General features: G+C 42.4%; 1 protein-coding gene across 5 annotated transcripts in view; it reads right to left on the bottom strand.

Annotated features, from left to right (window-relative positions):
• The window catches only part of PRKG1 (protein kinase cGMP-dependent 1), a 453,965-nt gene that overhangs the window by 374,659 nt on the left and 58,971 nt on the right, over nt 1–20,335 (bottom strand). For all 5 annotated transcript variants that reach the window (XM_008502063.2, XM_030453519.1, XM_030453516.1 and 2 more), the window contains exon 2: nt 18,960–19,126. In XM_008502063.2, coding sequence (XP_008500285.2) covers nt 18,960–19,126 — 167 coding nt within the window. The remainder of the gene's footprint in view (nt 1–18,959; nt 19,127–20,335) is intronic.

The following is a 20,335-nucleotide window of genomic DNA, read 5'->3' on the forward strand; positions in this document are numbered from 1 at the left end:
TTTGAGATCTGCAACATCTCAAACTTCAGCTGCTACATTTATTTATAATTTGAGAAAGCCTACCCAGTGTTATTTTGTGTCTTAGTTGTTTCACAAAATAGCTGTTTCCAGTCAGAACCCAGAATTTATAAAAATATTTAGCATCAGGATGGAAAACATCTCGTTTCCATTAGATTTTCAGTCTTAAATTCTTATATCTTCAGATTGCATTTAATTAGCCTTTGTGCCTGGATGTGCTAGAAATAGCAGCTGTTGGAATACATTGTAAATTCCATTATTTTAGAAGAACAAAATACAGGCATTGATCTGACATTTTGCTATCTGAAAGATTTGTTCCTCAAAATTCATGGCTACACATGGCTACAGAAGTTTGAGATCAGGACCAACATATAAAACAGAAAGAAAAATAAGAAACTTTGTCAAAAAATGCAATCAAAAAATCTTCCCACCTTCCTAGCTTTATTCTTCTTTTTTTTTTTTTTTAACTTCTTCTGAGATTTCTCCCAGTCAAACTTCTGGATTGCAGAGATACTTGGCTGTACAAATCCCTGGGACTTTTTCCCAACTGATAGGAGGACATGAAATCTCACTTGAATTTCCCCTGGTGCAGCAATGTTTAACCAAGTGTTTAATGAACATGGACATAAACAGAAATATTGCCTCTGTAACTTACCAAGAGGGATTACTATTGGACTTCCTCATTTCACCCACAGTTAAAGAAAATGGCAATGACTCAGCCACCAGTCCAATCAAACCCAGAACATCTGGAAAGCAGTGGTGCTGGCAATGCTCCGCCCTTCCCAGGACTGGTCTTGAGCACTAAGTGATTACAGAGCATGAACCAAAGAGAAACCAGAGATTGAGTCTGAGAAGCTGAGTCAGCACCCCAAAATGCAGAGGCTCACCAGGACAGCTCAAAAAAACACTTTTCCATCTCCATCTCAACTGATTGGTATGGTGCACTCTCCAACTAGAGACCCAGACCTTGGATGTCTATGGACATCCTATGGAAGTCCTTTTTCTTTCTCAATCTGCCTGTTTTCACCTTCTCATTTTCTCCTAAAGATAAGGAGTGGGTGGGTGGAAGTGCGTGTGTGTGGGTGGAATAATCTTACATGGTAGAAATTACCAGGCTTTCCAGTTTAAACAAGAAGAAGAAAGTCTTTCTCTGCTTCTCCTTCCCCTTCCTCCGTCTGTTTATTTTCAGGTCTTTTTGCATAACCTGGAGCAGTCAGAAAGCATGGTTTCATTTTTTTATTTTATTTTTTTTAAATCCGCTTTCAAAGTAGACAAGCAATCCAAAAGAAATCGAGCCTAACAAAAGGGAACACTTTACCTCTCATGGTCCTTTAATGATTGTTTGGGTTGCAAACACTAGAGCCTTTCTGTCTGCATATATGGACTAAATAATAGACATGTATTTTGACCATTTCAATGGTAAAAAATTCTGGCACTTTTATGTATACTATTATGATGAAAAGTCCTTTTATTTTAGATTTCAGTTGTGGGAGTTTCAGTATAAGGGACTTGTGGAATTGTGTGGCAGACAAGACAGATATTTGTGCCTCCCCTTTCAGCTGCTATTTATAAAATAAATAAGGCTTTATCTTGCCAATGTATGAACCCCTTGAACAAAGCAGTCTTTGCATAACTGCTGAGAAATACAAAAATAAAGAGCACATCAACTATGATCTTCTGAGAGAAAAAACCCACACTGCTTATGTTTCCCAGAGAGTGGGAATCTTTTTTAAGAGTTTGCACCTATGCATTTTATTCCCTGTAGACAGGGAAATGAGTATTTTGCTGCCTGCAGATGAATCAAGATGTATGAATGCATTTACAGAGCAACATATCTATTTGTTAAACTCTGAATACTCCTCCCTAGCAATGAAGATGAGAGCTTTTGCTCCACCTTTGTTTAGCAGTACACTGCCAAGAGATGAGGAATTTCAGCTTCAAAAATGCTAAGACTATGAGAAACCAACCAGAAAGAGTAGTAAGTCACTGTGAAGATGAGCAGATCCCAAAGCAAGCTGGGAATAAGTTTTGAAGAAAGGAAATATTTTCACTGAATCACAGAAAATTTGGGGTTGGAAGAGACCTCAAAAGCTCATCTGATCCAAGCCCCCTGCCAGAGCAGTGTCACCTATAGCAGGTCACACAGGAACACATCCAGGTGGGTTTTGAATTTCTCCAGGGAAGGAGACTCCACAACCTCCGTGGGCAGCCTGTGCCAGTGCTCTGTCATCCTCACAGTGAAAAAATTCTTCCTAATATTTATACAGAACTGCCTGTGCTCCAGTGTATAACCATTGCCCCTTGTCCTTTTTTTAGTGACCCCTGAGAAAATCTTGACTCTGTCCCCCTGGCACTTGTACCTTACATATTTATAAACATTAATGAGGTCACCTTCATTATCTTCTCCAAGCTGAAGAGCCCCAGCTCTCTCAGCCTTTCCTCATAAGGGAGATTTTCCACTCCCTTCATCATCTTGGTCACTCTGCACTGGACTCTTTCAAGCAGTTCTTGGTCATTCTGGAACTGAGGGGCCCAGAACTGCACACAATATTCCAGATGTGCCCTCACCAGGACATCCTCCAGCTGTATACACGGAGGCAAAGAAGGCATTCAGCAAATCTGCCTTCTTTGTATCCTCTGTCACCAGGGCACCCACTTCATTCAGTACTTGGCCTACACTGCCTCCAGTGTAGTTTTATCTGCTATATATTTGAAGAAGCCCTTCCTGTTGTTATTACCTCTCTTGCAAGGTTTAATTCCAAGGAGGGTTTAGTTTTCCTGGTTGCCTCTCTGCATTCTCAGACAACAGCCTTATATTCCTTCCAAGTGGCCAGCACTTCCTTCCACGATCTATAGGTTCTCCTCGTCCATTTGAGTTTACCTCCCAGTTTCCTGTTCAACCACACTGGTCTCCTAGTTCCCTTGAATGTCAAAATGCTGATGGCTTCTGTGGCTTAGCAGCCACACAGTGTCATTAAGATCGAGGAGCAAAAAAGCTAGTAAATGGTGACCTGGATGTGATGAACATCTAAAGCCATTGCTCCCTGCCCCAGGTGTGAGTCCTTGGGATCTGTCAGGGTTTGTTACTATTTAAACTGCCTATTTGATGTCAATTGTGTGCAAAGATCCATCAGCTGAAGGGAATTCATTAGTGCTCTTGTAGGCCACAGGCTAAAGGAGGAAAATAACTTTCTTTGTGGGTTTGTAATGAATAAAAGAAATCAATTGCCTCATGACTCAGACAACAGTGAATCAAGGCAATAGACAAGCACTTAATGCTGGCATAGATAAACCAGATGTGATGCAAATAATGCCATTCAGCTGTACCTTTGTGCTTGTTTGAAGCAATAGCTATAGAGACGCTTTGAAAATCATTTGACTCTTAAAAACCTGAGAAATTAATTTAGGGACAATGGAAGGTGGGAGCATTTTTGAGCTGGAAATACACAGAATCATAGAATCACAGAAAGTCAGGGCTTAGAAGGGACCTTGAAAGCTCATCTAGTCCAACCCCCTGCCAGAGCAGGGTCACCTACAACAGGTCACACAGGAACACATCCAGGTGGGCTTTGAATGTCTCCAGGGAAGGTGACTCCCCAGTTTCCCTGGACAGCCTGTGCCAGTGCTCTGTCACCCTCATCAGTGCACTGGAGAAACCTCCCAGACTGCAAATATCTGGGTAGTTGAACTCTCCCATGAGAAGCAGGGCCTGTGATTGCAAGGCTGCTACCAGCTACCTGTAGCCTCATTGACTTCCTCATTCTGATCAGGTGGCCTGTAATAGACACCCACCACTGTCCCCCACGTTACCCTGCCCCTTAATTCTCACCCACAAACTCCCAACTTGCTCCTCATCTACCCCTGGACAGAACTCAATACATTCAAGTTGCTCCCTTATGAAAAGAGCAACTCCCCCACCTCACCTTGCTGTGCTAAAAAGGACATAACCATTCACAGCCACATTCCAGTCGTGAGCTGCCCCACCATGTCTCAGAAATTGCCACTGGATCATAGCTCCTTGACCTCACGTAGATCTCTGACTCCTCCTGTCTGTTCCCCATGCCATGTGCATTTCTGTACAGGCATTTCAGGTTGTGGGCTGAGCCTGCTGATCCCACCTCAGGGGAATGGGAGTCCTTCTGGTCTGCATTCAGACTGGTACATTGCAACACTGGGGCAAACCCAGCCACCCCCTTTATTACCAATTCCCACCTCGATTTTAAGGCAATCTTGACACTCAAATGTATACAGCAGTTCTTAACAAACCTGCCAGCAGTCCTCTCTCATCCAGATCTAAGAAGGAAGGTGGTGCTAGACTTGAAAAAGAAGAGTGGTACAGCTACTCAGGTGCTTGGCAGCATTCATGGAAAGGCATTATACATTGTACAGTCCTTCCTCCCCACTCATCAGTTCAGCAGTATCTTGAGAAACTTTAATTTGTTTTAGGATTATGATCATTATCTAGACTGCTAAATAAATTATATTTGATAGGTCTGAAGTTGATAGCTCTCAGCTTTGATTGCGTTTCCTCCTCTCCCCCTACCAAATAATGGTTTAGCCAAACCAGAGGCTAGTTTTTCATTACTGAAAAGGAAGCATTTAGTCAAATAATATCCTTGGAACATACATAGATCTTCTTGCCATTCCTTAACCTAAATTACACATGGCTTGGGGCTTTGTTTCTTTGCTCTGTAAACCTAGGTCAGTAGGTTAGATCAGCAGAGGTAGGCTCTGGGTTATTTGTTGAGTGCAAGTGGCAGGATATGGTCACAGTCAGCATCATGCTCCTCCTCTCTGAATATCACCTGACCACAGTTCTGCTTCTTAAACTCATATTCTAATCCCTAGGAAATTTATATTATACTTATATTTATATTTATACAAATTTCCTAAATCCTGGCTCAGGTGACAGTGGATGTTCCCACTGTCTGTACAAAACCCAATCACCTTTCCTTCTTTAAAAACTCTGATTTGCTTCAGTTATGTAATCTTGCTAATAAAGTCTGTGAGGGTCGTAGGAGTTATTACAAAACACATATACAAATGGGCATCTTGGTTGGAATTATTTTTAGGAGAAAGGGCAAGAAAAAATATCTCCCAGAAGATGCTGCAGTGGTATTACTCTGTTTATATACCACCAGTGTTCTTACTGCATTTAAAGTGCTGAGATCTGCAGCTTTATAAAGAATTACTTTATACTGAACAAACATGAAATTCTCTATCGTGAGGGCAATCAGTCCATAAACCACTGTACTGCAGTCACCAAAATTTCATCTCCTATTTCATCTCATGAACTTTTCATGAAATAAGTACAAGAAACAGCAATACTCTATCACTAGTATAAGTAAATAACTATTCTTAGAATTCTGAGTTAACTGTTAAACGCTGTTTAAATTAGAATAACTAGATTATAATAGTGGAATATTTGTATCTTATTGTCCTGTATGTGGAAAAAAAAAACCAGCACAAAAATTTGTCTAAGACGTGGGGCATACAGGCTAACACCAACACGGTATATGAGCACAGCACCTGAACATTCAATTTATCATATCCTGGAAGATTCCTTAAAACAGCTTTTAAGTTGATTAGAGTTTTGCAATATTGCAAACCCAAGCTGAGAAGCCCACACTTTACCTATTTATGTTAAAATAATAAATACTTGTGATTTTTTTATAACCAATAATTATCCACAGGTTTGAATTGCAAAAGGAAAAATAACAAGGAGAAAAATAAAATTTTAATATGAATTGTAGTAATTCCAAAATGAAGCAGTTAGAATAGCACCCAATTCCTAGGAGCAATAGTTAAGAAAACCCAAATGATTGACTCATGTTTCTGCTCCAGACTCATGCTTACATATCTTGTTAGCTTTTATACTTCACAAAAACATATCATAGAATCATAGAATCACAGAATCAACTGGGTTGGAAGGGACCTCAGAGATCATCAAGTCCAACCCTTGATCCACTACCGCTGCAGTTACCAGACCATGGCACTGAGTGCCATATCCAGTCTCTTTTTAAATATCTCCAGGGATGGAGAATCCACTACTTCCCTGGGGCAGCTCATTCCAATGCTTGATCACCCTCTCAGTAAAGAAATTCTTTCTAATGTCCAACCTAAACCTCCCCCAGCACAACTTGAGACCATGCCCTCTTGTCTTGCTGAGAGTTGCCTGGGAAAAGAGACCAACCCCCCCCCTGGCTCCAACCTCCTTTCAGGTAGTTGTATAGAGTGATGAGGTCTCCCCTGAGCCTCCTCTTCTCCAGACTGAACAGCCCCAGCTCCCTCAGCCTCTCCTCATAGGGCCTGTGCTCGAGTCCTTTCACCAGCCTGGTTGCCCTCCTTTGGACCTGTTCCAGGACCTCGATATCCTTCCTGAACTGGGGGGCCCAGAACTGGACACAGGACTCGAGGTGTGGCCTCACCAGTGCTGAGTACAGGGGCAGAATCACTTCCTTGGACCTGCTGGCCACGCTGTTCCTGATCCAGGCCAGGATGCCATTGGCCTTCTTGGCCACCTGGGCACACTGCTGGCTCATGTTCAGTTTCTTGTCAATCCAGACTCCCAGGTCCCTTTCTGTCTGGCTGCTCTCCAGCCACTCTGCCCCCAGCCTGTAGCGCTGCATGGGGTTGTTGTGGCCAAAGTGCAGGACCCGGCACTTGTCCTTGTTGAACCTCATCCCATTGGAATCAGCCCAGTCTGTCCAGGTCCCTCTGCAGAGCCCTCCTGCCTTCCAGCTGATCGACACTCCCCCCTAGTTTAGTGTCATCTGCGAATTTGCTGATGATGGACTCAATCCCCTCATCTAAATCATCAATGAAGATATTGAACAGAACTGGGCCCAACACTGATCCCTGGGGGACACCACTAGTGACCGGCCGCCAACTGGATGCAGCCCCGTTCACCACCACTCTCTGGGCCCGGCCCTCCAGCCAGTTCCTAACCCAGCACAGAGTGTCCCTGTCCAAGCTGTGGGCTGACAGCTTTTTCAGGAGAATGCTGTGGGAGACGGTGTCAAAGGCCTTACTGAAGTCCAGGTAGACCACATCCACAGCCTTCCCCTCATCCACCAGTCGGGTCACCTGATCATAAAAGGAGATCAGGTTGGTCAGACAGGACCTGCCCTTCCTAAACCCGTGCTGGCTGGGTCTGATCCCTTGCCCATCCTGCAGGTGCTGTGTGATTGCACTGAGGATGATCTGCTCCATAACCCTGCCAGGCACTGAGGTCAGGCTGACGGGCCTGTAGTTTTCCAGGTTCTCCTTCTGGACCTTTTTGTGGATTGGCGTGACATTTGCCAACTTCCAATCATCTGGGATGTCCCCAGATGGAGATTCATGAATCCCTGGGTTAAAATGCTGAAACAGATTTAGCTGGAGAGCCAGACCACTGCAGCAAATGTACAGATGTTTCTTTGATTCGGTGCATAAATTATGGTGAATTTTTCAGCACAGTTAAGTTTTCACTCTGCACCCATAAGAAGTGGTTTTACTATTCCTGTGCTGCCATTTCCCAGGTACACTCTGAGTATTCAACACCACTTCAGAAAGTATGGGGAGAAGCTCTGAGTATTTTCAAGTAGATCAAGACACAGTTGATATAAACACGTGCTTTGTCTTTTTTCATCACATGCCTCACTGAGGACATGACTAATAGTCTTGCTTTGATATGCAATGGTCTCAACACTGGACATGGGAGATGTGGAAAGGTATTATTGATGACTGAAAATTTTCCTGAGGAGCAGTGACCACTAAACCACTTCTCCCCATGGGAACACAAAGACGCAAGTGGGAAACTCATGAAGGCTGCAGGAGCAGTATCTCTGACCACAGGAAAAATCCTGATTTGAGTTCTGCCCAACTACAACAGTAGGATGAAGGAGGAAAAAAAAAGAGAAGGAAAAAAACAAACAAACAAAAAACTATCTAAAAACATTAAATAGAGTAGTGCAAAGAATAAACTGCTGCCACAGTAGATTTTCACAGAACCGATGGAAAATACTGTGACAAGCACGTTCTTCAGAGGCTTGTGATTTGTTAGCACACTGTACAGAAAATCCCACTTAGCCATAAATGTCTAAATGATTCCTTCCTATACAGGAAGGAATCCTTACAAACTCCTTGCTCCTTACAAACACAGAGTAAATGCTCTTCAGTCTCTAGAGCCACATAACAGCAGTGCAATGAGATGCTATTTTTGGACGTTTGCTTCAGAAGGAAGATCCAAACCCCTCAAGAAGAGATCTGGAGACTCAGGTAGGGCCCAAAACACTTGTACCAAAAGGCAGAATTTGTCTCAGAAGCAGAACTGCTTCAATTGTGTTAGAAAAGCCCTGACTGCAATAGATGCAGCTATTACTATCTTCCTGACTGCCCTTGGGGAGATACAGAAAGATGGGAACAAGTATCAGAGCATCTAGCTACATTATCAGAGTATACTTGGAAAGAGAGCACTCAAAACTGTCCAGTCTTACACCAAAAACAAGGGACCTTCACAGTGGTCTTAGGGACCACATATCTGAAGGAAATCTGGCAAGGATGCTCTGTGAGCAAACTGAGTGTGTGGAAACAAACCAAACCTGTCAATATGGTTTTCTTTGAGATGAATGCTGACCATCATCAGTGTTGGTGAGTACAAATGAGCCAGAAGAAGCACTTGCTTTTGGACTTTGCAGTGACCATAGTAACAGGTCATAATAAAGTGAGAGACCTTTTGCAAGTCCAGTGTACACCAAGATAAAAATAAAAGCAGTGCAGGTCAAGAAATACGATGTGCTCTGTCCACTGAGGTGGAAGTACTACTGCCCCTGTTTTGGTATTCTGGAGTTGCACTTGGAAACAAAATCATTTATCCTACTGAAATCCAAAATGGGTCTCTGATCCCCATTTCTCTTCCATTTAGAAGACTCAGTCCAGCTAAATCCTTTCTCTGAGAAGGAAGTGACGCAGAAGGCAGTTGCTAGAAGGGCAATTACATTCTATTAAATCATATCCTTATTAGAGAAGACAACAAAACAAAGCCAACAAAAGAGGAGCCAGAGGGGGAGTGACACACAGACAGACTGGATGCTGTACCTGTGGATGACTGCACACAGCATCCAAGAGCCTGCAGTCATCATTCTCCAGTTAGGAGAAAAAAACACATATTAGCACAGTGAGGAAAAAGTAAATGGGAGAAAAGGGTAACACACTCCAGAACACCTTCAGAAGTGAGAATAAGTGCACTAGTGAACACACTGATGATAGAATCTTACAGCATCACAAAACTTAGGCAAAGATTGTGATAACCCATAGAAGGCAGCACAGTGATGTCTTGAGGAACACAGACACTGTCTATGTGCTAGCTTTGGTTTTGATTCAACAGTGAAAAATCCCCAGAGATTTCACCCACCTGACACCAGACAGCTCTGCCACTGCTGATGGGAATTTTTCTACAGCCTCTTACATTCCCTCTGTAGTTCATCTGGCTACAGAGGCTTTGTTTGTATTCTCTTTTCAACACCAAGCTTGATGGCCTGGCATATCCTGCAGTTTTTAGGAATACATTCCTTCCCAAAACATCTCTTGCACAGACATTTCCATGGGAAGTCACAATTAGATGGTTCATTGCTTTGGAGAAGATATGGAGAATGAAGCAAGAAACAAAGTCTCTTTTAAAAATAAAAGGAAACTCCCTATGACTGAAGAAAATATAAAACAAAATTTAAGAGGAGAATAAAACTACTAAAACAAAGGCTGGGGCAAGCATAGGCTGGTTTCATTTTTCCTGCCTACAGAAGCAGGAACCCACAGGGTATTGGTGGAGCTATTTTTCTTCACTCAGGTTCTCATGCAAATTGAGGTGTAACCTCAAAGGACAAACAGTCAGGGAGGATGTTAAAATACCCACTGCCAATACATGAGAGAAGAAATAGTTAAGGCAAGTATTTTAAATTTCCTTTTTCCTTTGGCTCACTGTGTTTTTCTCCTCCAGGCTTTATGGGAACAGCAACAAACATAAAGGGAGAATTCCTTACACATATTAATAAAGTTTCTAAAAAATTTAGAACATTGGTTTATAACAACATTACTGTTATTCACATGGGATCCTAGAACTGGTACCTTGTTACTTGATTTATCTACACCTCTGCAGATGTATTTTCCTTTCATAATGCAACCATCAAATCTGACATATTGCACTTGACAGGTTCAGACAGAGAGGGAGCACAAGAGGAAACATTTGCCTTCAGATGTGGGTTATCACATTTATCCTCATTAGTGAGAGGCAACACCCACACATAATTCAAACCTGTCAACACGGTGCAGATCTGGATGCATCTCTCTGAAAGAGATCTTACCAGGTTCTCAGATTTTTAAGTGCTTTCAGAAAATTTTAGAAATGTTATACCCAAAGAAAGCAAAACAAATAAATCAACAAATGCAAACCTGCAGATCTAGAACTAGTTTTTAGAGGCAGATTATGATTAACTAGCAAGAACCTTTTTTTTTTTCTAAAAAGCCCTTCAATTTTAAGACAATCTGTTGAACCACTCTTAGGGCAATATATTTTCTCACAAGAAAGACTCTTTTTTTATATAAGTTTAATTTATTCTCAAAATAATTTAAATTGTAATCAAGAGTGCCAGTATACACTGGTTCAGATGTATTAAGACAAACCATCACTCTTTTCACTCAGTCTCATTGGCCCAGAGAAAAACTGTCAGCACATGTATTTTTAATGATTCCAGCAGTTTCAGCCCCAGTGAGTACTCTAATGAATGCTAAATAAGTTAATTTCCACTTTCAAAGCACAGCTATAAGGGAATTATTTTGGTCTTGCTAGACAGTAATGGCATCTCTTTACCCAACTCAGTTAATATGCAAAAGTTGAGAGGTTTTCTTGCTATTTTGCTGAAACATAGGGGAATTAAGGAGTGTTCCCCACTACAAAATGTTGCAAGAAGGAGAGTCTTGGCGATAATGCTAAGTCCGGTGTTATGGCGATGTTGCCACTGACGGTTAGGGATAGCTTAGCTAAGCCAGCCGAGTACCTACTCTCAGAGGCCCTTGCTCAGGAATGAGCGACCTGGTCTTGCTCAGCCTCACCCTTTATTGGCCCAATGATCTCGGGCATGCCCACTTGGGTCAGCCCTAATTGGGCACAGGTGGGCTGAGCATCAGCTGAGTGCAGGCACCTGTTGCCTACAACAAAACATTTCAGAACCTAATGAAATACCAGTCGCTAACATTTAAATCCTTCTACCATAGCTCATGAGATCCAGTCAAGACAAATGGACACATGCCACTTGCTTCAAGAGCCCATTACAACCAACTACCTTCCTTCAGGGCTTAAGGGGAAACTTTGGAGGGAGTGAGAAACATTCAGCTTGTACTAAACACTCCTCAGGGAACACGGGTTGCTATGACTGCCCAAATCCAAGAGCTCTCCACGTCCTAATTGAGGTCTCTGTCATGAGAATTCTTTCACAGGCACAAGACCTAGTTTGTGTTACTATTTAATGCTCACATAAATACCTGATGACAGCACCACTGCTAGGAAGCAAATATTTAAAATGCAAAGAACAGTGTAAACTGCAAGTTGGACTTGCCTGAGGCCAGGCCAGGTATAAGGCCACAAGGAGATCTCTTTTCAGTGGGCTCCTACTGTGATGCTACCTTCTCTCTCACCCTGGAACCGATCTAACGGTGCCTTTCATGGAGCCCTTCAGATTATTGTGCCTCACTGTGGGTGTCTCCTCCTAGAATACAATTATACACTGGCATCAACCTAATGAACTATTTTAATTGAATGAACAAATCCGTGGCTATCTGCATTTAAAACAGACAGCATTTTTAAGGTGCTCTGCATCACAGATCCATCGGATCCAGTTACCCCAGAGGACTAAACTAAGTAACAGCCCAAGCAGTATGAAGCCAGAGAATGCAAGTGTTTTACACACTGGGATATGGTAGGGCCAGCACTAGGCCTGAAAGTTTAAATGGACTGAACTGAGGACCCTTATTTTCTGAAAGTGGAAATCTGGCCTGCAAGACACAGACTGTAGCTAGAGTGACCCCAGACCAAAAATAAAACCTTATGAAACTTATTAAAAGCAAAGCAGTGATAAATCTGGGACTCTGCTTACTGAGAAATTTCACTTCCAGCTTCTGACTTACAGCTTTGTTTTCTCACTACCCATCCAAAGAACCTAAGTTCAGCCCAAGCCAGTACTTCCAAGGGTTCAGACCTAGCAGAAACAGCAATCCTTGGGCTTTGCCTCAGGGCAGCAAGGTTGTCCTAGAGACAGGGACGCAGAAGGGCTCCCCAAAAAGCACAACTGCCATCTGTAGCTCCTCAGAGCTGTATCTTAAGGAACCCCAGGCAGGATTCCACCAGAAAACCAGGCAAGTTTCCAGTTAAAACTTACTTGGTTTTCAATGGCTTTAAAACAAAAGATGAAATCACAAATGCAAAGCCTGACCAGAAAGTACAGATGCATACTCAGAATAATGTAGCAGAACCAGGGCAGCCTCCTCTTTTAGACATGATGAAGCACATTAGGAGTTACTGGGTTTGGAGGATGAGTCTCACCACACAACTCCTTCAGCCTTTCACAGCAAACAGAACCATTTTATGCAAACCCCCTTAGAAGCAATCAATCTCCCAGCTCAGTGCATGCTCAGGTCAGAGGGCATCTCCACTGAGAGCTCCTCTACTGGACGGATGGGTATTTCCCCCTTGATAGAACCAATGAACAAAATCCAGTCCATCTGAAGCATGGCACATGCCACAGGCCCACCCCTGCCTCTCAAACACAACCCTTGCCTCCATCCAGCATGCGGCAAATAGAGGGAACGTCTCCTTTCCAAACTCAGTATCTCATTTTGATTTCTCTCACCATATCTACTCCAATAACATTGCCCTTAGCTTCCTCCTCTCTTCCCATCAAACTCTGTAGTTTGACATATAAAAGGTTGAATAATAGAATGTATGAAATATTTTCTTTTTGTGTTTTCAGTAAGATCAGGTTTTTCTCAAGCTTCACTGCATAAACCAAATTTTCATCTCTAGAGTCACACCCATTTGTACCAGTGCCTCTCTAGCTCATGGTAACAAAAGAAAACACAGGGCAAGCAGGAAATGTGATGTAAGATATGGAATAATAGGGCAAAGAATACAAAGGTTTTACTCAGTCATTGCATTTGAGGGAGCATGACTGGAGGGGATAGAGTTAAGCTTACTAGTGTGGGTGGGGTTGGGCAAATGCACAAATAAAAATTACTACATGTAAAAGCAGTATTGGGCATCAGGAAATTACCTCTCTGGTAGAACCAAAGAGAACAGGGAAAAGGGGAGTCAAGCCTTTTCCTGTCTCTTTTCTGAGATACAGATTTGCAGCAGCTATGCCCAGCCAAGGGACTTTGCAAACCTGGAAATACTTTGAAAGCATCATCAAGCCATAGTAAGGAGTCTGGAGGTCAACACATCATTATAAAGCCTTTTAAGATTCACTAAGCTCAGTAAGTGTCACTCATATATATGAATTTTAACATCTGTGGTCAAGAACCAAAATAACTCAAGGCTTGTAAGGTCTCACCAGGACTAGCAGAGTCCTCATGTCTAGAGGGGAAAGCTGAAACAGACATTATCACTACCTCATCATGATAAAGAACACAAAAGCAGCAATGATGGATGTTTTCATAATCCATCTTTCTTAAATTATTATTTCAAATTTCTAAAGAAACATCACCAATATATAAACCACACTTGAGAGGCTCTATCTAAATTCTGAATCATAAATTATAAACAAGCATAAGAGCATTCATTATCAAATACTCTACATGAGTAATTTTTATTCATATTAATCGCATCTAGAAGTCCAAGTAAGGAATTAATGAAAGAAGCCTGTCATGTCCTGAGCTGCATCAGAAGAAGCACAGACAGATGGGTGAGGGAGGGGATTCTCCCCCTCTGCTCTGCTCTTGTGAGGCCCCACCTGGAGTACTGTGTCCAGTTCTGGAGTCCCCAGCATAAGAAGGACACAGAGCTCCTGGAACACGTCCTGAAGAGAGCCACAGAAAGGATCAGAGGGTTGAAGCACTTCCCTAATGAAGCCAGGGTGAGGAAGTTGGGGTTGTTCAGCCTGGAGAAGAGGAGGTTCCAACATAACCTTATAGCAACCTTCCAATATCTGAAGGGGGGCTATAAGAAAGCTGGGGTAGGGCTTTTTACACGGGTGTGTAGTGAGAGGACAAGGGGAAATGGTTTCAAACCTGAAGAGGGGAGATCTAGGCTGGACATCATGAAAAAATTCTTTCCTGTGAGGCTGGTGAGATGCTGGAACAGGTTGCCCAAGGAAGCTGTGGCTGCCCCCTCCTCGGAAGTGTTCGAGGCCAGGATGGATTGGGCCTTGAGCAACCTGGGCTGGTGGATCCAACCTCCCATGCAAGGGCATTGGAACCATATGATCTTTAAGGTCCCCTTCAACCCCAGCCATTCTATGATTCTATGATCCTATTTTCAAGAAAAGGAAATACCTCTCAGTAACACTCATAAGAAAGGGTTTCTCCAGTAGAGTTTTGTAGAGAATATAGTTTATAATCAGGGGTGGTGGTGGGCAGTGTTAATAACTCAGAGGGCACAATATAATAAGCCAAAATGAACTAGTAAGGCTATTCTCATAATCATAATCCAGCCCAGTTGATAATGTCTTCTTCCATTTCCATTAGTTCATCATCATTCATTGCATTATGTCTCAACATAGACTATAAATTCTTCATAATTTTGTTTTGTAAAGAATTATGCATATTTATGGAGCTATCTAAACAACTTTAATTAAGTTACAAGACCAGGCAAAGACTGGGAGAGAGCCAAGTCATACCCTCATATATAAAAGGCTGCCAGAAGAACAGGGATGAGCTAAATTGCCCAAAAGTCACAGGAATTGTTTTTGAGAGACATTTGTTTTAGAATCAAGAACTCAGGGGTAGTATTTGGACCAACAATTAGAAACATCTGCTAAATTCAAGCAAGTAACAACCATAGTACCTCATCCTCAGATGTATTGTATAAAGGGTCATCTGCATACCAAGCTGTGTTCAATACTCCAAACCAAAACAGAAACAGTTCTGTCCATAAATCTCCTCAGAATCCTCTCCAAGGAATGTGGAGAGGCTGAGCAGGAGATAAGTATACAATGATTTTGACAGTGTCCTGTTTTTGTGGGGTTTATCAAGGGAAAACAGTGGATGCAACATGTAAAACCAGCTGTGTAGCCAAAATACTGTAAACTTGCCTCTGATGTGGTGGAGTTTCAGGAAGCAAGTATGGAGCTCTGCAGTGAAAAACCTCCACATTTTTACTTTGGAGAAAAATGCTAATCAAATATTATTTCAAACCGTTTTTTCAATGGAGCAGATAATGCACCTCAGAGTAGTCTCTACATTCAAATGGAGGATTGAGAAACCTAAGTCCTATTTCCATGTAATGCTGGGGGTGGAAAAACATCATTTTCTTTGGCAGCCCCCACAGTCTACTTCATAAAGCAAAATACCATTTGAATGTGCAGAATTTAAAAATATTAAAAGCTGAAGGAATTAAACCTGTGCCTTGTGAAAGAACTTAACCAAAAAAGGACAAACCATTAAAGCTGTTTTGGGAAACCACTTAAGAGCATTTGTAACTATACAGCATTACAAATTTGGCAATAAACTATGTTTAAAGAATGGCTTGCTGCCTTGAAAATATTTTTGCTTGAAAGAACAATTTGAGAAATGAATTTGTGCATGTACATGTACAAATTACCACACGAGTTATACATAACCTGTAGTTTTCCCATATTTGCTAAAAAAATATGGGCAAGAGAAATCTCCATCCCCCTTGGTGTTACCTGGCCAAAATGCTTGCAAGTCTACCAGCTGTTTCACATCCTACCAACCCTGGTGTGTTATCCCAGGTTTTTGCCTTCACAGAGGGACCTGGACAGACTGGATTGTTGGGCTGAGACCAACTGCATGAAATTCAATAAGGCCAAGTGTTGGGTCCTGCATTTTGGTCACAACAACCCCAGGCAGAACTACAGGTTTGGAGAAGAGTGGCTGGAGAGCTGCCTGGCAGAAAAGGACCTTGGTGCATTGACTGACAAACAGCTGAGTATGAGCCAGCAATGTGCCCAGGTGGCCAAGAAGGCCAATGGCATTCTGGATTGTGTCAGAAATGGTGTGACCAGCAGGACCAGGGAAGGGATCCTGCCCCTGTACTCAGCACTGGTGAGGTCCTACCTGGAGTACTGTGCTCAGTTTGGGGCACCTCAATTCACAAAGGACATTGAGGTGTTGGAGAAGGTCCAAAGAAGGGCAACAAAATTGGTGAAGGGTTTGGAAATCACCATCTGTGATTTGGAAATCAAAATCTGTGGCAGTAACAGCAGCTGCGGAGCCTTGTATTAATGGTCTGGATATGGTTATTCATTCCCATATCACTGCCTGTAACTGGAAGAACAAAGATCTGTGTGCCAGAATCTCTCACCACTCATCCCAAGGCCCTAAAGTCTCATTTAATTGCTCTATGACTACCAGTCATTATTTCCTCTCTTCCTACATGAAAGAACAGTAAGGGTAGTAGCCCAAGGACCTCATCAGCCTAGGAAGTTTCCTAGTGATGTCCCTAACCCAGACTCCAGGTAGACAGCATACCTCCATATGAGAAGAATCTGCCCAATATATTGACCCCTCTGTTTCCCTTTAGAAGTGAGTCATCTGTTACTATAACCCTTCTTTTTTTCCTTCTGGGTGATGTTGAGATAAGAGTGGTAGGCTTTCTTTATCATGGACATATCTCTGGTGTATACCTCTGTGTCTTCATTTGGTTGGTTTTTCCTACCCTGAGCCTCATACCTAATTTTTACTGTCACTGGGGTTGGGGGCTAAGGTGAAGAAGGAAGGAGGTTTTCTGCTGTCTCGACCATGAACTGTCCTCCATTTGCTGTTCTCATCCATGTTACAGTCTCTGGTCTGATGGGCAGGATGCAGGGGCCCTCTGATTCTGAGTACTATCAGATGAGTGCCTCCACTTCTGATTCAGGGAGGGCAGGGCCTGACTCCACCACTCTGTCTCCCATTCAGCCTCCCAGATACTCCTCAACCTTTCAGCTACCTCTTGCAGTTCAGCAGCCCAGCAGAGGAGCTCAGACCCCTGCTCACAACACACACACAGCAATTACCATCACTGCCACTCGCTGCCGCTCTCGCATCCCCTGCAGCCCATGAGCTGGACGGCTGCGCGGTTCTGTGAGAACTCCTCTCCCAGTTTCCAGCTTCACTCTGGCACCTGCTGAGCACACGACCTTCTGCCAGGTGGAGACCATGGTAAGTCTCTTTCCCAGAGGGTGACAATGACCAACAGGACTCATCTGTCCCCCTGACAGAGCCGCCCTTCCCCAGACTGGCACCGTTTCCAAACCAGCACAAGCAGCTGCCCCACCACGCGCGCTCTGAGCACCACTTCTGGTTGCACCACCCTTAAACCTCCCACGGTTTCCCCATCACACCCCCAGCTCTGTCATGCTTTCTGCCTCACACTTGGAACCTGTCAACTCCTACGGGGTCTCTCCGTTCTCCCTGGAGTTTTCCAGGCTCTGGGAACCCTCTGTTTGTTTCAAAAAGTACAGCTCAGTCACAGAGCTCACCGGTGCCGGTGTCACTACCGCACCGCTTGCAGTCTGAGTGCCGCATACATCCCTGACCCGGGATCCAGGGAGTCAGCAGACTTCCCTGTGGAATGGCTCTGGCCAGCATACCAGGCCTGCTGTTTGCCTCAGAAGGTCACCTCCTGTGACAACTACACTCCTTTTATTTTCTTAATGCACAGGGCTGCATGTCTCAGTGACTCCCTGGATGGGGCCTTTATCAGCATCTTCATTTGCCAGGTCCTTCAGTTCCAGAGCGCCTTATCTATTGTCTATAGACAACTGGGAAAGGGGGGGAGGATGGGGCCTCTTTTTTTTTCTTTTTTTTTTTTTTTTTAAGCATTTATCCATTTGCATTGTACCAAATCAAACTTAGAACTTGCTTGTTGCATTATCTAAATAAAAACAGTAACATTTGCCTCAGAACTCATTATCAGTCCCTCTCAGAAGAAGGGAGCTATACTAGATGGATATGAGGTTTGATCAAGCTTAGTAAGTCTTACAGATGAACAAGAACTTCCTTTAAAAAGAAAACACATACATAAAATACGCTCATTTTGACACATGAAGAGTTTGAGAACTTGGAAGGAGTAAGATACAAAATGCAAATAGCTGACATTTCTCAGAAACAGAGCACTGGAAACACTGATCCTGTTAAAAGACTTTCAGAAACCTGACAGGCCCCAAGAACAGAAGAATATCCAGGACTCTTGTGTTCTGCCAAGAAAACAAAACCCTGCCACAACACACCGTGACAAATCAGATGTGCTAAACTGCAGATGCTACACAGATTTTGTGCACAGAACAGAAAAATACCATTTACTATTATACAATTAATTGCTTTTGCAGAAAGCCTGATGTGCTTTATCAACATCTATAAGCTTGTCCTCACAATGCCCTACCAGAAACTGAGCCATGACCATATTTTTCCTGTTTTGCAGTCACTTCCAATTTCCATAACCTCAGTCCTTCTGTTAAGTTTCTAAATTATACAACAAACCATTGGTATTCCCCTCAAAGCCAAAGAACTATAGTGGAGCTTTATTCCAACAGATCTCAGTGCAAGATTATTAGCTTTCACCCTCCTTTATATAGCAAGGCACACAAATCTAGTCAGAAATTTTCCAGGCAAAAGTAGTCCATGCAATTTTCCAACAACCACATTTAGACATCTTTAACCTGTTTCTTTGAAATTATTTTTCCCATGAAATAAACTTTTCATCTCTGCATGTTATGAAAAAAGGAAATAAATATTAGCTTTTTAAACTGTACCTTCCATGACATAAACCAGGGAACCCACATCTCCTTCCTTGATAATGCAGCTGTCTTTGCCATACTCCACAGGATACATACAATCCACAATCTCCTGAATCTGAGACAGTTCCAGATTCTTCATGAAGTCATTGTCGAGGATTGCTTCCTTTATTAACTCCTTGGACCTGGGGCAAAAAAAGACAAAATTTATCCACATGTCCATTACCTGAGCTCATTAATAGCATATGAAATTTAGTGCAACCACATGGTGCCCCAATGAGTATATCCTTGGAAAAAATTTCCCCTAAAAATCTGATGAAGTCCACCTGCAGAGAATTAATGGAAAATACAGAAATATTAACTTGCAATTATTTTTTGTACATAAGTTTTAGATCCACCAAATATTTAAACAAAAATAGATTTCATGTGGTTGCAAGATTCTTAGCTATCTTTCACATCTATAGTAACACCAAAGAATAACATAGTTACTTGTAATATCTCCCATACACAAAACTGAAAGCAAACACAAACAAGCAGTTAAAGGATTTACTACTTAGTTTATTATATTTTCTATTAAATTATACAAACTGGAGCAAACAAAGGCACGATAATGCACTCTGAATATTAATCACATACCAAAAGCTATTACGTACTCTAGAAGAGGCACCGCTATTACAACAGTAACAACACCATTAATTAAATTCTGATGACTAAATGGGAAATTCCAAAGTTATAGTATTGTACACAAAATCATATATGCAGTTTTGGTTTGGTATGTGACAGGGTTGGAATTTTGGAGTTCTTACCAGCTACTTTACAAAGCTGAATAAAGAATGAGTTGTTTCTGAAGTTACAGATTCCCAAACTCAAAGTTCAGGCATTCTCTGGATGACTACCCAAATGGGTATGTAATACAACCTGCTCTCTAGAAGTGCCTCTGCCAGTGTCATGTTATGACAAAAAACATGCAACAAAACCACCAATGTATTTTTTTGCACCTAAAAATGCTCAGCACACAGTGAGTCACGTGTAGGTGAACCCTCCAATCTTCCCTTCAGACTGTCAATTTTGTCATCCATCTGCTAAAGCAGTGTCACCACCATCTTATGACATTTTTCAAAAAGACTCCTATAGCAACCCAGGCAAAAGAACAACTGAGAATGCTTAATCCATATTGAGACCAAAACTAAAGCCTCTAGAACACCTAGAGGCTGAACACCAGGTCCTAAACCCTTCATTTCTACTTGCCAACATGAATGCAGCCCAGGCAGCTGACAGCCACCTGCCAAGATTATGCATTTAAAAGAGTTTTATCTTTTTGAAATATGAATACGAAACTAGGTTTGCAGAGAAAGATGCATTATTGGATCATGTCTTCTTGAAAAAAGAATCTA

The sequence above is a fragment of the Calypte anna genome, chromosome 6, assembly GCF_003957555.1.
Source record: "Calypte anna isolate BGI_N300 chromosome 6, bCalAnn1_v1.p, whole genome shotgun sequence".
Taxonomy (NCBI): Eukaryota; Metazoa; Chordata; class Aves; order Apodiformes; family Trochilidae; genus Calypte; species Calypte anna.